This window comes from Aspergillus japonicus, assembly GCF_003184785.1.
Source record: "Aspergillus japonicus CBS 114.51 unplaced genomic scaffold BO86scaffold_38, whole genome shotgun sequence".
Classification (NCBI taxonomy): Eukaryota; Fungi; Ascomycota; class Eurotiomycetes; order Eurotiales; family Aspergillaceae; genus Aspergillus; species Aspergillus japonicus.
Window position 1 is genome coordinate 208,129 of NW_020291675.1, and position 23,100 is coordinate 231,228.

The 23,100-nt window shown below is 19.7% G+C and overlaps 1 protein-coding gene across 1 annotated transcript; it reads left to right on the top strand.

Annotated features, from left to right (window-relative positions):
* The first annotated feature begins 21,006 nt into the window (after nt 1–21,006).
* Nucleotides 21,007–22,854, top strand: BO86DRAFT_390572 (putative mitochondrial carrier protein). Its single transcript, XM_025672427.1, has 5 exons — nt 21,007–21,469; nt 21,528–21,848; nt 21,966–22,244; nt 22,303–22,439; nt 22,502–22,854. Exons 1-5 carry the CDS (start codon nt 21,371–21,373, stop codon nt 22,722–22,724), a joined length of 1,059 nt encoding a protein of 352 aa, XP_025525983.1. The 5' UTR covers nt 21,007–21,370; the 3' UTR covers nt 22,725–22,854.
* Nucleotides 22,855–23,100: the final 246 nt, after the last annotated feature.

Sequence of the window (23,100 nt, forward strand, 5' to 3'; positions counted from 1 at the left end):
AGTATACTAAACAGCTTGTTTTATTTATAAATTTAATAAATACAGTATTATAACTAATAGTATAGAAAACTTTATTTATTACTATTAGAATATAGTAAATATAAAATATAAAAATGGTAAAATATTACTTAAAATATAGTATACTTTTAATACTTTTTAAATTGAGTATTTGATTATATTTATAATTTAAATCTTTATCTATTTATAATATAGTTGTAATATTAAAATAAACTAATATAGTAAAAAACTAAAAAGATTATAGTTTATATTAATTATATTAACTAATAAAAATTTAAACAGTAGTATGGAATTTATAGATATAAATACTGCATTAATACTTTTACTTATATTTTTATTTATTAGATTTAATAATTCTTTATTTAAAAAGTAATTTTTTTCTATTATTAAAAAGTAGAAAATATTTAATTTTTATTAATAGTATTAAATTTTTAATATTTATAGTGAAAATTAAACTGGTTTTTATCATAGATATAGCTGTTATTATATTTACAGCTATAGCCTTTACTACTACAACAGCTATTATAATTATTATATTATCTAAATATAATATTAAATAAAGTTTTATTATTAATAGTATATAGTAATAATTAAAAAGAACTAATTTTTAAGGATATTTAAACTATATAAATTAAGTATAAACTAAAAAAGTAGTATAGTATTTTGAAAACTTATATACTAATTTATAATAAATAGTTGCAGAGCTGTAATATTTTAGATTACTATAAAGAAATTATAAAAATTCAGTCTAGTTTTTAACAGTTTCAATACTAAATAATCTAATTAAATATCTATAAACTTTATAAAAAGTTTATTTTAACTAGCGGTACTGTTAAAGTATATAAATATGTATTTAATATATAGGCAGACTATAGTTGTAAAACTAAAAACTTTATATACTTTTTAAAAGAATTAATACATTTTAGCTATTATATTATAGTTTTGAAAATACACTAAAAAGCTAGCCTTATATATAATACTGAAAATAATAAAAACTTAATAGTTTAAGTAATTTATTTTAGAATACAAAAATTATATATATTTATAAAAGTATAGTTTCTTTTTTTAAAATTAGTAATACTATATTAAACATTTGTTTAGATTAATAAAGTACTAACTACTATTTACAGTATAAGCTGTAAAAATCTATAAAATTTCTTCTTAGTTTTTAAATATAAATATAGTTTTTTAAAAATAGTATATATATTTTTAAATAAATTCTAAATATTAAAAACTTTAAATTTAATTTAGTTATATAAATTATATTACTATACTAGCCAGTTTATTTAGGCTTTTAATTGTAATACAGCTTTAAAAATATTAATATTAAATAGACGTTTTGTTAAAATTATAATATAATATATAGCTATATTACTTATATAATAAATATATATAATTAGTTAATTTATAAATTAGTAGATTGATTGATTGGTTAATTGATTGATTGATTCATACACGCATATGTCAGCCCTTATGGCTGAGTAGCGGCAGATCCCAGTCCGGCGGCTGGATAAGCTGCCGAGGTATTAAGTCTATATATAAATTAAAGCAGTTGGCCAGTTGGCCTATTTCACCCTTTATAATTCTAATTTTTATATAGATTTTTATATAAATTTTTTAAACTGGTGGTGTTGGTGGCTGCTGGGTATACTCTATCTTTATATTTATTTTATAGTATATTATTTTCTTATTAGCAGCTTCTGTATTTACTAGTTACTATATAATTTAGTATTTAGATTTATTTTTAATATTTTTATTGGGTAGTTTAAAGGCTTTTAGCTTTTATAGTTTTAATATAATTTTATTAGTTAATATTTATACGGGTATTGATAACTATATTTAATATAAACTTTTATATAAATTAAAAGTATATTTATTCTCTACTGTATTAGTAAGAATATAGTAGATATAATAGCTATATAAATTACTATTTTTATTATTAATTGACTAAACTTTATAGATATTACTATACTAAAGAAATCAAAATAAAAAAAAGTAGTTGGGTTATATTTTGAAAACAGCAGCTTTAGTATATTTATTAATACATTTATTACTAAATATATTCTTATAGTTTAAAAGCTATTATAAATATATTTATTAGCTAAATATATACATATAGTTCAGCTAATTAATTTTTTTAATAATTATTTATTTTAATTAGTACTCGGGCTTATTACAGGCCTATATAGCTGTTAAATCATTAATGAGAATTACTACTATTTTGAAATTAAAAATATTTGAAATAAATATTATTTAAAAAATAGTATTTTTATAGCTGTAGAATTTAGATTCAAAAGCTTTTCTTTATTAAAATTAAAACCACTTTAATACCACTTAGGTTAGTAGAATATACTATATAAATATTCTTATAATTAATTATTTTATTTTATTTTTTATTATAAATTACTACTATAGTATTTATACTACTAAAGTAGCTGCTGCTGTTAGTATATATAAATAAATAATAAAAAATAACAAAGTATATGAATAAAAAAACTTTATTTTAAAAACTAATAATATTAATATTTAAAAATCTCTACTATAAAAAAACCAGTACTAGTTTAATAATTTTGATAAATAGTAATATAGTTAAATTAAGTCTAAGATTTTTTATACAATAATATTAAAAATAGTCTAGTAGTAGTATAGTTAAATTAGTTTTTAAACTATTAAAATGGTATTTTCTAAAGTATAATTACGAAATTAAAAGTAAAGTCTTATAGTAAAATAAAAAAATTATTATTTAAAATTATATATTTTTAATAGTATATTTAAGATTAATTAGTAGTAGAAGTATAGTATAATATACTTTTTAAATAGTTTATTTCATTATTTAATAAACCCCAGCTATATAGTAAAGAATTTTATATTAAATATTTTTAAAATATTTTATAATATTAGTAGTAGTGTTTTAAGTTTTTAAATACTATAAATAATTTATATAAAATATTTAAATAGCGGCTGTAATAGTACAACTATTATATATATTTAGTATAGATTAATATATAATATATTTTAAATAAAATTAGCTATTAATAAAAGTACCACAGTTAGCTAAATAGCTTTAGTTTTTAACTAAATAAAATAAATAGTTTTAGTAAATTTAAAATTAAAAAAATCTTTAAAATAGTAGAGATATTATATTAGTTTGACTACTATATTTATAATGGTTAAAAATCTATTTAGCTATAAAGTTAAAAATATGCTTTTAGAAAATATTTTTATATTATATTAATAAAACTATATTTTAAAAGTAAAAATACTAAAATATATTAGTACTGCCAGATTTTAGTATACTAGTATAGTATTTATAAGTAAATATAGTTTTTAAAAATAATCTTTTTTTAAATAAATATATACATATTACTAATATAATCTACTATTAAAATACAGCCCTTTAATAATAAAAGCTTTGTCAAATTAGTAGTATAAAATAAATAAAATATAAACAAAGATAACAAATTTTAAATTATAAATTATATATTAATATATATATTTTTATAAATATTTCAAATAATTATAATAGATAGACTAGCTACTAAATAGCTAATTTACTATATGATATAAACTTATTTAAAAATTAAATATAAAGTATAGTTATAAAACTGTTTTTAATATCTACTAATATAGTACTTTAAAAGCAGTTTAAAAACTTTTACTATATAACTAATTTTATTAGTAATAATTAATTTAAAGGCTTTACTTTGTATATTAAATAAAATAATAAGTTAATAATTTTTACATGTAGTATAGTTATTTTTATTTAGTTTATAAATAATAATAGTAGTTAATTAGCAGAAATACTAAAAATAGTAGCCTATATTAAAATATATATCCAAAACTTTTTAGTTAATTTTTTATAAAAAAAAGAATTTATTAAAAAGCTAAGTTAAATAGACTATTAAAACTAAAATCTTTTTTAAATATAGTATACTAAACTATATAGTATATCTTATTTAAAGTTATTTAAAATATTTTATACGGCTTAAAATAGCTATAAGTATTGATATTAATAATGTTAACTATATTATTAGCTAAAAATAAAATTTATTAAAAAAACTTAACTTAAGTTTTAAATTTTTTAACTAATTTTTTAATTAGGAATTATAATATAGATATAAATATAGACTATAAATTTTTATATATTTAAATTTATTAAACTAGTTTTTGAAACTTTTTTATAAAGTACTTTTTATTCTTTTTTTTTAATACAGTTATTTTTTATATTTAGTAATTTATTAATAAAATATATTATAAATTTAGTAGTAAATTTTATAGTTTATATAGTAGTTTATTTTAGTCTACTGCTTAATCTACTACATATAGTACTTTAATTTTTTATTTTTTTAGTACAGCTAAATTTAAAATATTTAGTAATAATTTTTTCAATATAGTAGTTTTAACTATAGTAGTTAAGATTTTAATAAAATCTTCTACTATTATATTGATAATAATTAATTTAACTAGTTAACTTATAATTAGCTATAAAACTAGTTTATTGCCTAGTTTACTTTTCTATATTTATTAATTAATATTAGTTTAGTTTTACTTTTCCTTACTGTAGATATAGAAGTAAAGCTGAAGTCCAGTACTATATATATTAGTATATAATTTATTTTTATTTACTAATTATTTTTTAAAAAGTAGTAGCTAAAGTATTTTCTAAACTATTATATAGCCTATATTAAATTAATCATAATATAAATACTATTCTTTTTATATATAACTACTTTTTTAGTAGAAGTAGTTTTGGATTTTTGTTAGTAGTAATATCAAGCAGCTGGCTGGCTATATAATTAATATAAATATATTTTAGTAGATTATATAATAAATAATATAAATTAAAATTATTAAAAATTACATATTTATCCAGTTTTTATAAAACTGCAGTAAACAGTTCAAATACTAGATTCTCTTTTTATAAAAGTTTTTATTTTTAAGCTTCGATATTAGCTTACGCTTATTAATTTTATATTAATTACTATTTTTACTAGACTAATATATAGTATAGATATAAATACAGCTTCTTTTTAAAAATTTATAGTAGAAAAATATTAAAAAATTTTAATTAGTCCCAGACTGCTTATACTTTTCAATTAATAAATTTATTTATCAAAAAGTAGACTTTTAGAGTAAGCTTTACTTTTAATATTACATTTATTATTTAATAAAACTATTTTTTAAAGTTTGAAAATATATAGTTAGTGAACTGCTGTAGCAGTTTACCTAAAGCTTTTAGAAAGTAATAAATTTTATATTTTATATTTCTTTTCATTAAAGAAATATATTATAATAGTATTAAACTTTTAATAATTTATTTATATACTTTTAAGCTATTCATAGTAATTGTTTATTATTAATAATTATAGTAAAATTAATAGAATTTAAAATAAAAATACTAAGCTTATTGTTACTACTTTTATTTAAAATAGTAAACTAATTATAGTATTAATAATAGTATTAAATTATAGATTTAGTTATATATATAACATTATTCAAACTAAAAAGAAATATAGTTTTAGTTAATATTGAAATATCTATAAAAACACTACAGCTGTAGATATTAATTTTTATAATTTTTTAATTATTTTTTAATAGTAGTATTTTAGCTGTTTATTATAGTTAGTATTAATTATAGTATTAGCTTTTATAGCTAAAGCTAATATAGGTCTTAGCTAGTATAGGTTTTAGCTTTTTTACTATTAATCTATAGTAGTTTTTACCATAGGCTAATATTATTTTAAACTTTATTCAACAGCTGTAGATATATTATAATTAAATAAGTTTAAGTAATAGTATTATTACTATTAAAAAAAGTTTAGTATATAATATAAAAGTATTTAGCCGGCACTACTGGATAGCATTTAATTAATTCTTTTCATATAAATATAGTTAAGAATAAAATATTTTAAGTTATGGTTTATATATTTAGTATATATTTTATTATTTTGAAATATATAGTTTATTAATTTATATAAACTTAAATAATATATATAGGCCTAGTTTTTTTAGTAGTACTACTTAATATAGCTATATTTTTATTATTTAAAATATTATAAAAGCTGCTAATTATAGTTATAGTAGCCAGTATAAAAATATTTACTATTATATATAAAACCTTTGTAAAAAATGTTTACTATATTTAAACTACTAAGTTTAACTATTAGCATAAAAAATTTACTTTCTTTAGTAATAGTTTTTTAAAACTATATTTAGCTAATATATATAATTTTAATAAATATTACAGCTAGGCAGCTGGTATTAGTAGTTCTAATTTTTTTAATTAAAATATTTTATTATTTTAAAGAATTTTTATAGCTGATACAGGCTACAGCTAATATTTATATTATATATTATAAATATTTATATTACTTCATTATCATATTTCAACTAAGGATTTTAATTTATAGTATTTATATATAATTAAAATATGTCAAATATTTTAAATTATTAGCTGTAAAAACTATATTACTACTAGATAACATAAAGCTATAATTATTTTATTTTTTATATTAATAATACTTTTATTAATATAGTCTACTAAAATCTTATTATTATAGTACAGTAGATTAAATATAGTATCTATAATCTTTTATATATAAATAATATTAATATATAAGTATATTTTAGGGGCTGTTACTAATAGTAAAGCAGCTCCAGATTTATTAAAATTATTAATAGTTTTAATAATCCATAGCTACTAATTTATTTATATATTAAAAGTACTTTTAATTTTGTTAAAGTTCTTATAAAAGGTTTTTACTAAAAGTACCTTAATCACTTAGCTAATAAAATTAAGAAGGTTTTTAATTTGTAAAAAAATTACTTTAAATAAACTATAATTTATTTTTTTCTACTGTTTAAATTATTTAAGGGTGCTGTTAATAGCTATTGTATATACTTATAAATTTGTATAGCAGTAGTTGGCTTTAATTCAAAACTATATTAGTCTTTTAAAAAATATTTTAAATAATATTAAGCTGCTATGGAATTATAAAAACTAAAAATACTATTTAAGGATGATGAATTAATTAAAAAGGAGTTAGATATAACTTCCCCCTCTTTCCAATTAATAATTTAATAGTGGTGTGCTGTTTGGTGGAGTTGGCGTGTTTCTTATAGACTTTTAGATACTAAGTCTGGTTGCTAAGCTATCTAAAATATTTTAAGAGCTTTTCTACCCTATAAAATATATAAACTATACATTTAAAGTATAAAAAGCTGTTAGTATTATAGATTTTAGTATAAGTAAAAAGATTTTAATAAAAGATAATCAAAAAAACTATTTTTAATAAATAATATAGCTATAAGGGCTTATTACCTATAACAGCTTAATATATCTATTATTATATATATCTAGCTACATGGCCCGTGTGTGGGCGAAGTGGTAAGGTCTGAGGTTACATGACCCCGGATATCTCTTACAGATATAATACCTTTTTTTTATGTTTACTAAGTATATTATACTTAGTAAAATATATTATAAGGCTATTTCTTAATATAAGTTTATAATAGAACTTAGACTATCTGTTAATAAGTAAATAATAATATATCTAGATCTTAATAACATAATAAATATTGTTCAGCAGCGTCTTATTTTTTATTTACTATATTAAATTAATATATATTTACTTTTTATAAGAAATACTTATTAAAAGAAGAGTTAATATTTAAATATACTAAAATAAAAAAAATTTGCAAATAGCTTAATAAAGCTTTTTTCAGCTTAGAAATTTAAACTATATAAATAGATACTTAAATAAAGTATTTCACAGAGTTGAAAATTATTTTATAAAATATACTATTTTATATACTAAAAGACTGTGTTTTCTATAAATACCTATTATACAGTAGTATTATTTTTTATAATTCTTTTAATATCTCTATACTATAAGCTTATATTTTTTAATACACTAATTTAACATATATAGATAGTTTTAGATATACAGTTCCAAAAGTAGCAGTAAGCTACGGGGTATAATAAAGGCCCTGCCTTCAGCCAAGGACACCTTACCGTCTTCCCAGCCATTATATAATTAGTTTCTTTTTATTAGCCTTAAATCCACACATCTTTACACTCTCCTTATATTTTCTTACTTGTAATACTATTTTTATATCTGTTATATCTACTGAAATCAATATTAATAATAATAATTCTATTATTATATTTAATTCATATAAAAAAAAGTAATACATTCTTTTAGATAAACGACTTTATATATAGACTGTTATATTCCCTAAATTTAGCCTTAGTATTATAGATCAATATATTTTTATATCCTTTCATACCAGATGTTTATTTACAATTAGTCATACTAATATTATTTATACTATTCTAAATATTATAAACTATATAAGATATTTATATTATTATATATTAAAAAATTGGCTTCTACTACAATTTATTTATATATACTATTTTTAAAATTAATATTTTTAGATATTAGAATAGTGCTCAAAATATATATTAATAGTATATATCTTTTACTATTAAAATATATTTTATTAAAAACGTTTATTTAGAAATTTGAAGTGGCACTAATACTATTAGTTGTAAAAGTATTATTTTATCTTATAAAAAATAAACTAAAATAATCTGCTTTTATAAAAACTTTATTTTTTTAAAGTAAAATATTTATTTATTTTTATTGAATTGAAACCCCTATTTATAATCTTAAGTAAATTATTATTCTACTATATTTAACAATATATATACTAGTGAAGACTAAGCTTATATTAAGTCATATTCACTATATTTTTAGTCTAAAAATTATAAACATATTTTACTGTATACTTAGGTAATACCCTTTTTTTTAAAAATTATTAATAATTCATTTAAGCTAGTTACTGTTGGCTGTAGAGTTTATTTTAATATTTTAATAAATAATAAGTATGTCACTGTATTTACTACTAACAAGAATATTATTAAACTTATATATTCTAATCTAAACCTTTTAATATTATCTAAGGTTACTTCTAATTACAGATAATATATTACTAAGTTATTTATCGAGATGTCATAGCTAATATTTAGTTTATTATTTTTAATAATTTATTTTCTATTATACTTAATAATTTTTTTAGTATTTCTGTACGTAATATTTTTTTAATCAGCTAAATAACCTTTTTACTAATTCTAAATATCTTTTTTAAAAAATTAATTAAGGTAGTTCTAAGCCTCTGCTTATACTTTTAAATAGTACAATCATCTATAAAAGTAGCTTTAAGTAAATGTTTGTAGATTTTACTATAGTTTTTAATATTTAAATATACTCTAATAGTTTAAATATTGGTATTGCTAATATTTTCAAAGACTAGTAGTTTTATATTCTAATAAAAAGATAAATAGCAATTGTATTTTAAAAAACTGCAAGTGTACCACCCTTTAAAAAAGTTAATATAGTAATAAAATATTTAATCTATTATACTAAGCTGAAAAAATATTATGTACTAAATTATATATATTTACTATATATTCCATATTTGTTATATAAAAATTAGTTAATAAAGTTTTTAAAGGCTGTACTGTTGTTTATTTGAATACTAGTAATAAAAAAATCAAAACAGATCTTTATTGTATTTCTATTTAAAATTTAATCTATAGGCTTTTATATTAGCTGTAAAAAGACTTTTTAAAATTTTTACAAAATAAATAAGAGCAGCTACTTAATATTAAAAAAATTTATAATTGTAGTAGTAGTAATAATAGTAGTAGTAGCAGTAGTAGTAAGTAGTATAAAGCTAACTATAACAAATCTTTTAAAATAGCTGCAGCTGTACTCTATATATATAAAAAAATAAAAATTAATATTTTATAATTTTAAATTCTATTAGCTAAAGGTTTAGATTATATTATATTTTTTATTCTATTATTAGCTGTATTAATAATTATTAGTAGAAAAATTAATTAATATTATAAACAAGCAGCTTAGTATTTTAAGTAGCTGTTTTAAACTATTTTAAATATATACAGTAGTAGAAAAAATATACAAATCATCTAAAAAGTCTATAGAGGTCTATACTTACTAATTTAAAGCTTTTTTTAATTAGAAATATATAGAATAGTAGTAGTAGTAGTAAATTATATATATGTATATATATAGTAACTATATTTTTATTTTTAATTTATAGTAAAGTATAGAATATTCTGCTGCAGTTATCTACACCGCCTTCTATACTGCCTTTTTTCTTAGCGTGGAACTGGCCCGGAGTGTAGCAAGGGTCACCAAGGCTTATGTTTTTAATATAAAGATTCAAAAATCTTTAATTAGAATTAGTAGAATCTTTATAATTTAATTATTTCTACTATTGAATTAAACTCCTTAGTATATTATCAAGTAATTTAAAAAAAAACTAGTAAGACTTATTTACATAATAGTTTTACTATATATTATTATAATAAAAAATAGTTTTTTACATTATCTGAACTAGGGTAGTCTCTCTAGTTTTTTTAAGAAATGAATAGTATATAAATAATCTTAAATTCTAGTTTTTTTTAAATATAGGTACTTTATTTATAGTATTGAGCATAGTTTTATAGCAGCTAAGTTAAAATATTGGATATTATTAATTATTATAAATATATTATTAGTAATATATATGTATATATATTTAATATAGTCAATTGTATACTGCAAAGTATATAGTATAGTTTAGTTGATACAAATTACTCTTTTTAAAATCATATTTACTGTTTTTCGTAGTAATCTTAGCAGATTTTCCTAGTTATTAAAGAATTTAAATAGATATAGTCAGGGCCTATTTATAATACTTTTATATTTAGTCTTGTTTTAAGATTATCTTTAACTTAGAATATATACCTGCAGAATAGTTTACTGAAGAATTAAAAGTTCTTAAAATAACTAGATAATCTAATTTGAATACTAAAAATAAATAGGATTATTTTTACATCTAAGTTTATATCAACTATTTTAAAGATAAAAAAGTTTACTAATAATATATATTTGGCTCAAAAGCTGGCAGACGTTAGTACTTTAAAAATATTAAAGTTTTTTTAAAAGCCGTATAGTTTCAACTTTATAAGATATGGATATTAATAGATTTGATAAGATTTTATTAGAATATGGATTTTAAAAAACATATAGGTAATTAACTTGCTGCTCATATATATAATAATTAATAGTTTTAGTAAAAAGTATATAACTGAGTTTTTATACGTTTTTTTCTATAGTTTTTTACTTTTAAAAAATATGCAGTTCAAGATTAGTATTTTGATATCATTAATAAAAGTCTATAACCTGTATTATAGTTTTATATTAGAACCTGTCTAATTATCTTTAGTATTAGATATCCTTATTTAAAGTTCTATATTACTATTAAATATTTTAAAAATAAACAGTATCTACTTTTCTAATTAAAGATAACTTTAGAAAATAGTGGTTTTTTTAATATAAATATAGTTTTCTATATATCTGGCTTTTAGTATAATATTTAGTAAAAAATAGAAGTAGTTTGTATAATATATTAAAGTAGACTTGTACATACCAATATCTATCTAAAGCTAATTATATATTACTTTATTCTATATAATATTGGTTTTAGTATTTAAATATTTTACTGGCAGTAGGTAAACCAAGTTTATTTATTTATATCTAATATTTTTTTATATATTATATCTACTGTTATAAATACTGATTACTTTTTTTAGTAGCCTAATTAAGTTAAATATAGTTTCTATTTTAACTAACACTACTAAGCTGCTAATAGATGCTTTTATTTATAGTTTTCCTTCTAATATTTTAAATACTTTTAATAAAATATCTATTATAGTTAAATAATTTAATTATTAATATTTTTTTATTTATTTCTACTAAGTATTTTTTATTATTTATTTTATTTCAACCTCTGTCTGCCTGTACTGCTAACAGTCTTATTTAATAATAACTTCAATAATTTTAATACTAGTATATTTAATAAGTATTTTTTTATAATTTATTTATTTATTATTCTTTAAATATAAGTATATTTATCTAAAGTTGTCACAGTGCAGATCTAATGCACCTGTTTTATCTGTTCTACCTGTTTAATCTATCTAACCTGTTTAGTTTATTTAATATATTTTACTCCAATACCCTGTCTGCCTTTTTTAACTATTCTATTTATAATTTATAATTTTTTTAAACTATTTATCTACTTCTAATTTTATTTATAGCTTTTTAAGCTATATCTTATTTATAAATCTAAAAATAGTCTAACCCAGTAGCTAAAGAATATATTAGAAAACCAGTTATAGAAAACTATTTAGCCTATACTATTATTATTATTTTATTTTACTAAAACTTAGATGCCAGTCTGCTTTTTAATACTATATAGTATTTTATTAAAAATAATAGTTTTAATAAAATACTAGTAATCCTGTAATCCCCAGCTATATTAAACAATTTAAAAAGATTTACCCAATATATTAATAAATATTTGGAAGAATATTACTATTATTATAACCAGATCTATACTTTTACTGCTAAAGCAGACTATTAAAAAAATCAACTTAATTAAGCTGTAATTATATATAATACTATTTTTATTTACTAAATAAAATAAGATTTAAATATAAACCGTCAGCTTATAAAAGTAACCACCGCCAGAAAAATTACCTTTAAAAAAATCTAAATTTTAAATAAATATACTAAAGTTATTTAATTTACTATTTTTATAGTAAGCACCCCTATATATATTTTAAAATCTATATATACTACTAAGAATACTATAGCTGCTCCAGTAGAAATAATTATATTAATTAATTTTAAATCTTTTATTTCTATTTTTTTTAAAATATTTATTTAATTTTAATAAGTTTAAAAACAACTGCTCCAACCTCTACTAATTTATTTTTTAAATTAAAAAAAATAAATATAAATATTGACTAATATACTACTGCTACTATTTAAAAGTTATATATAATCAGCTATTTAAATTAAGTACTGTATATTTAAATATAATTTTATATTAAAAATAAAAAATATAACCTAAATAATTTTACTAATATTCTATATTTATTTAAATATTTTTTTAGTAACTTTAATTATACCTAAACTGTATAAAATAAACTATATTAACTAAAATAAAAATCTTATAACTTTATAGTATTTTTAACTAAATATAAATATTTAGTCTAAAAAGTATATATATATTCTAATACTTTTTTTTATACTTAAAAACTATATTAGCTAAGACTTTAAAAGTATACTTTTAACTAATATTTGTTTTAAAAAAGATTATTATAATTTATTTTATTTTTTTTAGATTTTAGATAGCTACTGTTTATAGTATAATACTGAAATCTATAACTACTTTTAAAAACTTTTTTTTTAATTCTATACTTTACAACTTTAAAAACTAGTATAAATCTTAAAATAATAACTATATAAAAAGATTTATTATTTTTAAATATAATTTTACAAATTTATTTATTATATACTACTAGTTTTTTAATTAAAAAATTAACTACTATAACTGCTAAAAATACTTCTACTTTAAATTAGACTACTACTTTATTAAAAACTATTTAAAATCTAATACTAAAATACTATAAATAATATTTATATATTTTTTATTTCTAAACTTTTATATTTATTTACTTTTAAAATATTATTTAATTTTTTATTATTTTATAAAGTCTCTTCTTAGTAATTAAATCTATTAATAGTCTTTATAAGCTTTTTAATTTTATTTTTTACTGTAGTCTAAATATTTTTATTTACTTAATTTTAATAAACAGCTAAAAAAGTAAATCTATTTTAAACTGCTAATAGGCCAACTTTTTTATATATTTATATACTATTTTAGAACCTATACTTAAAAAAGTTTCTTCAAAAAAAACTTTTAAAAATTAATTTAATAGTTATTTTTATTATTTTAAGTTTTATAAAACTAAAAGTTTGAATTTATACTATAATAAATACTAAATACTTTATTTTAAAAGTAATAAATAAAAGCTGGGCTGAGTCCTACCAGTTACTACTATACTTTTTAAAAATTTATAAAATAATTATAAAATTTAATAGCTAATTAAAAAATTAAATTATATTATCTTCTATATTTAAATAATTCTAAAAATCTATAACTATATTAAAAAAAATATTTTTTTTTGTTATTTATTTTATCTACTATTTAATTATTTTTAATTTTTTATAGTTAAAAGTTTATAATTTTTATACTAGTTAATTTATATATATAGTTTAGTTTATTAGCCAGTACTGCTAAAAATATTATAATATTCTATTAAAACTTTAAAAAATTAAAATATTATATAATATACTAGTAAAAGCCTGTTTTAAAAATATTATATTTTTAAAACTTTTAATAAAAAAATATTTCTTTAGTTTTATTAGCTGTATATACAGCTTATATATACTATAATTATTTAATATTTATAATAATAATAAGCTAAATTAATTAAGTACTATATACTTTAGCTAAGCTAAAAAAATAAACCTTATTTAAAAACTTTAAAAATTTTAAAAATATTGTTTTTTAAAAAAGTTAAAAAATTATTTTTAGAGTAAAAGTATAACTATATTATTACTCTAAAAAACAGAAAGTCTCTACTATTTGGTTTTTTATATAAAATATTTTAAAATAAATTATAAGCTTTAAAAAATAGCTTTAAAAAAATTAAAAAAAATTTTTATTTATTTAAGCTTATTACTAGTTATTTTTCTAATACTGCTTATAAAAAAGTATAAAAAAAATCTATAATTTTATAATATCTATTATATTTTAAATATTATTTTTATAAAAAATAAATATCTGCTTCTACTTATAAAAGATTCTTTAAATAATCTAAAAAAAATAAAATACTTTATAAAAATTAATATTATTAGTACTTTTAATAATATTAAAATTACAAAGGGTAAAAATATTTAACTATATTTTAAACCCGCCTAAGACTATATAAAATATTTATAATATAATTTAAATTTATTAAAGCCCCTGCTATCTTCTAAAGATATATAAATAATATTTTAAAAAACTATTTTAATATATTTTATACAGCTTATTTAAATAATATTTTAATTTATAGCTGTATCTATAAAAAGTTTTTTAAATATATTAAATAAATACTATTAAAGCTATATAAAGCTAGATTATATATTAAACTATTAAAATATAAGTTTATAATTTTTGAAACTAAATTTTTAAATTTAATTATAAACTATAATAAATTTTATATAGATTTAAAAAAAAATTAAGGCTATAGCTGAGTAGCTTATTTTAATCTATATAATTAATATATAAGTTTTTTTAAACTTTAATAATTTCTACTACTAATTTATTTAAAATTTTTTAAAACTAACTACTCTATTAGTATATCTAATAAGAAAATGTTTTATTTATTTAAACAGCAGAATACTTAAATATATTTAATATATTTAAAAATACTTTTATTAAAATACTAGTTCTGTAACTGTTTAATTAAATCTATAATATTATTTTAAAAACTAATATTTTTAACTATATTTTAAAAAAAACTACTATTTTAGTATAAAGATAATAAAGCTTTATATTTAATTATATATTTTTTTAAAAATATATACTTACTAAATATAATTATAAAATTTATAAAAAAAATTACTGCCTATTATCTGCTGCTTTAAAAAATAATAATCTAAAATAAAAAAATCTTATTTTTAATTTAAATTATTATTAACTACTATAATTTAAAATATTTTATATTTATTATACTGCTGAACTGCTAATAAATCTAATAATTTAAATTTCTATTATATTTTAACTTTAAAATTATTTGTAAATTTAAAAATTATAGTATTAAGCCTAATAATCTAACTAAAAGATTAAATAATTTTTTTTAAAAAAAATAAGCATCTGCTATACTAAAGTTAAGTAATTTTAAAATAGAAAAATAATAATTGTATTTATCTACTAATACCCATTTTAATTAATTTTACTAAAAAATAAAAATAAAATAAAAAAATAATTTTAAAAAATACTAAAAATATATTTAAAATAAAGCTAGTACCTATTATATATATTTAAAAAAATATTACTTTTTAAAATAAATAAGATCTGTAATTTTTATCTAAAATATAAAAGCCCTTTTATATAGTTTATAAAAAAATAAATAAATTAAAAAATACTAAAAGCCCTAGCTACTAATAAAAACTATTATTTAAATATATTATTAATATTATATAAAATCTGTTTTTATTTTATAAAAACTAACTATAGATACTAGATAATAAATAGATTAAAACTAAGCTGATATAATTAGCCTATAATAAATTTATTTTTAAATATTTTAAAAAAATATATTCTTATAAGCTACTAGTTTAAAAATACTACTGGCCTACTATCTACTAATATATAAAATAATAAATAAAAAACTACTATATCTACTAAAAAATAATTTTATTTAAAAAAATAAAGTAAAAAACTTTAAAACTTCTGCCAGTATTTAAATAAGTATAATAAAATATATTTATAAATTTATTATATATCTGTTTAAAAGCTAAGGCTATAATACTATTTTAATAATAATTAATTATTTAATAAAAATAAAATATTTAATATTATATAATTTTATAACTAATACTGTTGCTGTTTTAACTATATATATTTAATAAATATAAAAATTATAAAATCTATTTTAATTTATTTTTTTAAATAAAAAATCCTAGTTTATGTTTAAATTTTAAAAATATTTAATATAATAATTAAATATTACTAGTAAGCTTTTTATAGTATATTACCCTAAAACTAATAGCTAAACTAAAAAGATTAATATAATATTTAAATAATATTTTTATATTTATATAAACTATTTATAAAATAACTAAACCTAGTAGTTTTCTTTAGCTAAATTTATTTTAAATATAATTTTTTTTAATATTATTAAATTTATTTTATTTTTTATAAACTACAGCTTTTAGTTTTATATAGATTTTAAGCCTATAGCAATCCTAAACAGCCCAGCTACTAAAAATATAAACTAGTTTACTATAAAAATATAAACTATTATTAAATTTATTAAAGTAAAGATATCTACTGCCTAAGCCTAATATATAAAATAAATAAACTAAAAATATTAATTTATAAAAAAATTAAAAAAAAATTAAAAAATATAGTTAAATATTTATTTTATTAAAATACTAAGACCCAGTTAAAAGCTTAATTAAAATATTCTAAAACTATAAAAAATTAAAAAATTATTAGTTTATATATCTACTAATTAGTTTTATTTTTTACTATAAAATTATATTTTATATTTAATACTAGTCTACTTATTTTTATTAATAAAAAACCAGTTCCAGGCCAGTATTAATCTCTACTATTTTATATAAAAATTAATAAATTAAAAAAATAGAAAATTAAAAATATTTTTAATTTTATATAAAACTATAGAGGATGTGGTTGCCCCTAACTAATATATATTATAAAATAAATTAAATATTTAGATTTAACTACTAAGCTAATTTAATATTTAAAAAATATTTATTAAATAGTTAAAAACTTCTACTACTGTTATTTTAATAAATTATAGTCTATATTTTAAAAAGCTTAGCTTTAAAAAAAATATTATTGTAATATAGATTTAATATATTTATTCTACCTATTCTATTTATTTTACCAGTTTAATTTATTTAATTTATTTAATTTATTTAATTTATTTAATTTATTTAATTTATTTAATTTATTTAATTTATTTAATCGAATATATTTATTTTATTTAATTTAATTTATTTAATTGAATATATTTATTTTATTTAATTTAATTTATTTATTTTATTTTAATAATTTAACTGTTTTTTTAACTGCTTTATATATAATCTGTAATCTTCTTAACTGCCTGTCTACTTTTAAATCTATTTATAGCTTTTTAATTTATATTTTATTTATAAATCTAAAAATAGCCTAACCCAGTAGCTAAAAAATATATTAGAAAAGCAGTTATAAAGAATTATCCAGCCTATACTGTTATTTCTACTACCCAGCCCAACTAAAAACCAGACACCAACCCGCTCCTTAACAGATAGACTATAATATATACTATTAAATATATTAATTAAGCTAACAATATTAGGTTTAAAGCACTTTTTAACTTTTTTAACTAATTTTATTAAGGCTGATTTTTACTATAGGATATTTTTTAATTTTAGTTAAGCCAGTTATATACTACATAGATATAGTATTCTATAGATATTTTAAAGGTATACTTTTACAGTTGGTTTTCTATAATCCTTAATAATATTTTATAAGTAGTTAAGAAAAGTATTTATATTTTAATAATATATATTATTATTAATCTTCTTTATTACTTTATTACTAGATATATTAGAATAAAAGTAACTAATTATCTTAGACCTTAATTTCTCTAAATATAGAGTATAGGCAATATACTTGAAATTATTAGAATAAGAAAATTAAAAACAATTTAAAATAGGCTACTACTAAAACTACCGGGACTAGTAGAACTACTAAAACTGCTACTATTAAAAATTATTGAACATATTTTTAAATAAACCACTACTATAGGGTGCAGTAAAAGGATTAATATAGTTGAAATTAATATAAAAAGTATTCTAATAAGTATACAAAGTAGTATTTAGATTTTAAAGACTTTATTAAAGACTTTAAATATTATTTTTAAAAGTACTAAAATATATTAGTATTTATTATAATACAGTATTGACATTAACTTATTTTTATACTTATATCTGTGTTTTATTACATCTAATATAGCTAGAGAATTTTTATTTAATACTATATTTTAAATTAATATTTTTAATTATGCTAATTTTATATTTATTAAGATCCCAAGATACCAGGAATAATAGCAAGATTGTTTATAATATGAAATAAGTTTCAAAAATCTTAATACTAGATACAGTACTAAGTTTATTATTTTTAAACCCCTTTATTTAGAAGTTTTAAAATTATATATACTTTACTTTTATATACAGCTAAGCTGTAAACTACCTTATTTAATATATTTTAAAGTATATGTTTATATTTTAAATAGTAAAGCAGCAGAACTGGAAAGATTTATCAAAATTATTAAAAATAAACTAAAGAAATATATTTTACAAACTAATTTCTGCAGTCAACTAAAAGATGTTCTAGATATAAACTTTATAGACAAAGAATGTAGTATCTAATCCTTAAAATAGTCTAGACTTAGACTTGGTATTATATATTTTAAAAAGTTTATTATCTTTAAGAATTAGACTATAGATTAGATGTTTGGAAAACTGTATAAAATATATAATAGTAATAGTAGTAAGAAAGTATTAGTATTTTAACTAGTATAAATTCAAATAATTAGTATAGTAGAAGATAAAATCAATAAATATATAGTTTAATATAAATAAATATAGCTAAGCAGTTTATTATACTTAATTAAATTATTTGAAAATACCAAAAGTAAAAATTAAAACTTTAATCTGTATAGAATTAATTAGTAAAAAATTAATATGGTTTTTATATAAGATAGATTACTCAGTACTCTAAGTCTATAAATATAATTCATATTTTAATAAAAAAAGCAGATATTGAGAGTATAATATAGTAAATATAATGTAATACATTTTTATTAGGGTTTTTTTTATAATGTACTAGGCTTTTTTTATAGAATTATATAATCTAATAGGCAAACTCTAATAACAGCTATACTAAAATATATTTAATTTAAAATATTTTTAATTCAAAATATATAAATATAATATATATAATATCAAGAATGTAAAAAATATATATAAAAATAAAAAAATAACAAATATAAGTAGATAGAAAGTGTTAATATAAAAAAAATAAAATAGTCTATAATATAATATATAAAAGCAGTAGATATAGCAAAGCATAATTTTGAATACAAGAGATTTAAGTAAATATATATAGATTCAATAAATTAATTAAATACGTAGGGCAGAGCTTTATAAATTAAGTAATCTATAAGTAAAGATAAAGTAAAAAATTTAGAATTATAGAAATTACTGTAAGCAGCAGAATCTATAGATATAAAATATAAAAAAATTAACAGTATTAAGATAAAGTATTTGTAACAGCTAAAACAGTAAATTAAGAGAAGAAAGTAAAAAATAGTAGTATTTTTTAAAGATATATAGAATATATATCTAGATAGCCAGGGAATATATTATTATATATAAAGATTGCTATATATAAAAAACAATACTTACATTATTAATTATAATAAATTTATTAAGAAAGAAGTTTCGAAGAGTAAGAACAGAAAATTCTACTATATATAAGCAGTATAGGAGGCGGAGGTAACAAACCAACAGCAGAACATTGCTAATAACAAATATGAAGTGTCCGAATATTATAAAAAGTACCAAAACTCCAATACAATAACTCTAAATTTCTTCAGTACTTAACCTCTAAAATCTTACTATATTCTTTTAATAGTAAGAATTAGTCTAAAACCTAATAGACTGCTACTATTCTATACCTAAATAAACTTTTTACGTTTACTGTTCATTTATGTTAAAATAATAAATTAAGGAGCTAATGATTTTATAAGACTATTTAAATACTTCGTATATATTTATTCTACCAAGCATCTTAGTATAGTAGACTATATAATCATTAGTAATAATATCTTGCTCTTTATATCATTTTTTTATTCTTTATTTTAGAAATACAAACAGCCTTATATTTTTCTTTTCTATATATAACTTATTATATGATATTCTTGTTCATAAGAGGTATAAAAATATTTATGGTTATTAATTTTAGATTCTACTGCTTCTACCTTAAATGGGCTATATAGCTGCCAGATACTCTTAATATACACATGTCAAGTTGTTACAATAAGGTGCAGGTGTGTGGGGTTTGCCAAGCAATAAGTATTTGCATTGTGTTAAACTATGCATACAGGTTGAGTTGGTGGAGCAAAAAGTATTATTGCCCATAAAGCACTACACTTCTGTTGATGCTTTTCATCAATAATCTTGGCACCTGACTGCGTTTATCATCCTGCCAGTTGATTTAGTCCTCCACTGACTAGGCTTGTTTTAGCACCAATTACTTAGAGCATGTGTATTCAGCGCCGCGGGCCTCTTGACCCTAATGTGGAGTAGTGCCCAGTTGTCATCTCATTCCCAAGCTGCTGCGCTCCTACCGTTGACATTCAAGCTCTCTACTTTTTTTCCCTCCATCTCCATATAGAAAGACCGAATGAGCTCGTCAAGGCACTTCCATCCACACATCTACATCATCTTATAGTACCAAGATATCGCAAAAGTTCGACAAAACCAGGCGGATATACACTACTCTAGTCCTGTGTGCTATCTTCTACTGCAAGCTTCCCACGAATGCATATAGTTCGGCTCGGAAGCCGCATATTGATAAGACAATGAGCTTAAATCCCCGAGACGCAGTCTCATCCGCTGAGGGCGAAAATCAAGTTGCGTTGTCCGAAGTGCCCAACATGCAAAAGTCAAGTACTTCCCAGGTATGACCGCCGGCATGTAACAGACAATCAGCGCACTTACACCCAAGGATAATCCCAGGACGACTTCCCTGTACAGACGCCTACTCTGAGTAGTAGAATCAAGAGGAGGATTTCCGAACCTGTTGCCGCAGCTTTCGTGGCCGGGGGGGTGGCCGGGGCCGTATCCAGGACCATTGTCTCCCCACTTGAACGTCTCAAGATCCTCCTACAAATACAAAGTGTCGGGCGAAATGAATATAAACTATCGATATGGAAAGCGCTGGTGAAAATAGGCAAAGAAGAAGGCTGGAAGGGATATCTGCGGGGAAACGGGACCAACTGCATCCGCATTGTGCCGTACTCCGCCGTCCAATTCGGAAGCTATAATCTCTACAAGAAAGTCAGTGAGTTCAGCGCTGCTTGTCCAAAGCCCCGGACTCAGTCGCAACATTCCCCTTGGGCATTCTCATGTGAAGCCTAGTAGAAGGCTGGCCTTACCTGACTCGATCACCTATAGTTCGCAGAGCCTTCTCCTAATACAGACTTGTCCCCTATCAGGCGCCTCTTATGCGGAGCTGCTGCAGGGGTTACATCCGTGACCGTGACCTATCCTCTAGACATAGTCAGAACTCGGCTTTCTATCCAGTCAGCCTCGTTTGCGGCGCTCGGCCAGCGGGGAGCAGGGGAGCCATTGCCGGGCATGCTTACAACGATGATCCTAATATACAAGAATGAAGGTGGAATAGTAGCATTGTATCGGGGGATAATCCCCACAGTGGCTGGTGTTGCCCCATACGTAAGGACCGCATTAACAAAACAACTGACAAATATTGCCTATGAACTGACAGGTATAGGTTGGCCTCAATTTCATGACATATGAGTCGGTTCGCACTTATCTCACCCCGGAAGGCGAAACAACGCCGAGTTCCGTTCGTAAATTGTTAGCCGGGGCAGTTTCCGGGGCAGTGGCTCAAACCTGCACGTATCCATTGTAAGAGACCCACACATTGTCATCCTCACACACGGACTACCTTATGCTCACTCTTCTATTAGTGATGTTTTACGTCGACGATTTCAGATTAACACAATGTCGGGGATGGGATATAAATACACATCGGTTGTAGATGCTGTGAAAGTTATTATGGCCGAGGAAGGCATACGAGGCCTATTCAAAGGAATTGTTCCAAATCTCCTGAAAGTGGCCCCAAGTATGGCCAGCAGCTGGCTCAGCTTTGAGCTGACAAGGGACTTCCTTGTTAGCATGGGCGAGATATGAGAATACAACCGCCGTACATCTTATCGCGTGGATAAATTTCTCCCGTCAACAAGAACAGAGATCACCGAAGACACATAGACACAGTGGGGGAATAAAACCTGCAAATTCTCCCATTGGAACGAGCAGGACTTTTGTTTACCGTCGAAGAGTAATTGTTCCTAAAATACAACATGATACTCTTCATTCTGGTAATGTTTTCAAGCGCAGAAGAAGAAGAAGAAGAAGCCAAGAATATAAAGGTTTCTTCTATCCATAGATAACATCAACTTCAAGAATGCTCTTACGCAGATAAAAGTAAGCTAAACTATGGGTCTAAGAACAAGCTAGTACTACAAGAACACATTTTTAATTACAAAGACATGAACCAAGGTGGAGC

Bases quoted from the DNA above. Each gene is read 5' to 3' on its own strand.
- BO86DRAFT_390572 (XM_025672427.1), top strand. From the start codon at position 21,371: ATGAGCTTAAATCCCCGAGACGCAGTCTCATCCGCTGAGGGCGAAAAT. The intron at 21,470-21,527 runs GTATGACCGCCG...GGATAATCCCAG, and splicing joins AAAAGTCAAGTACTTCCCAG to GACGACTTCCCTGTACAGAC. The intron at 21,849-21,965 runs GTCAGTGAGTTC...GATCACCTATAG, and splicing joins GCTATAATCTCTACAAGAAA to TTCGCAGAGCCTTCTCCTAA.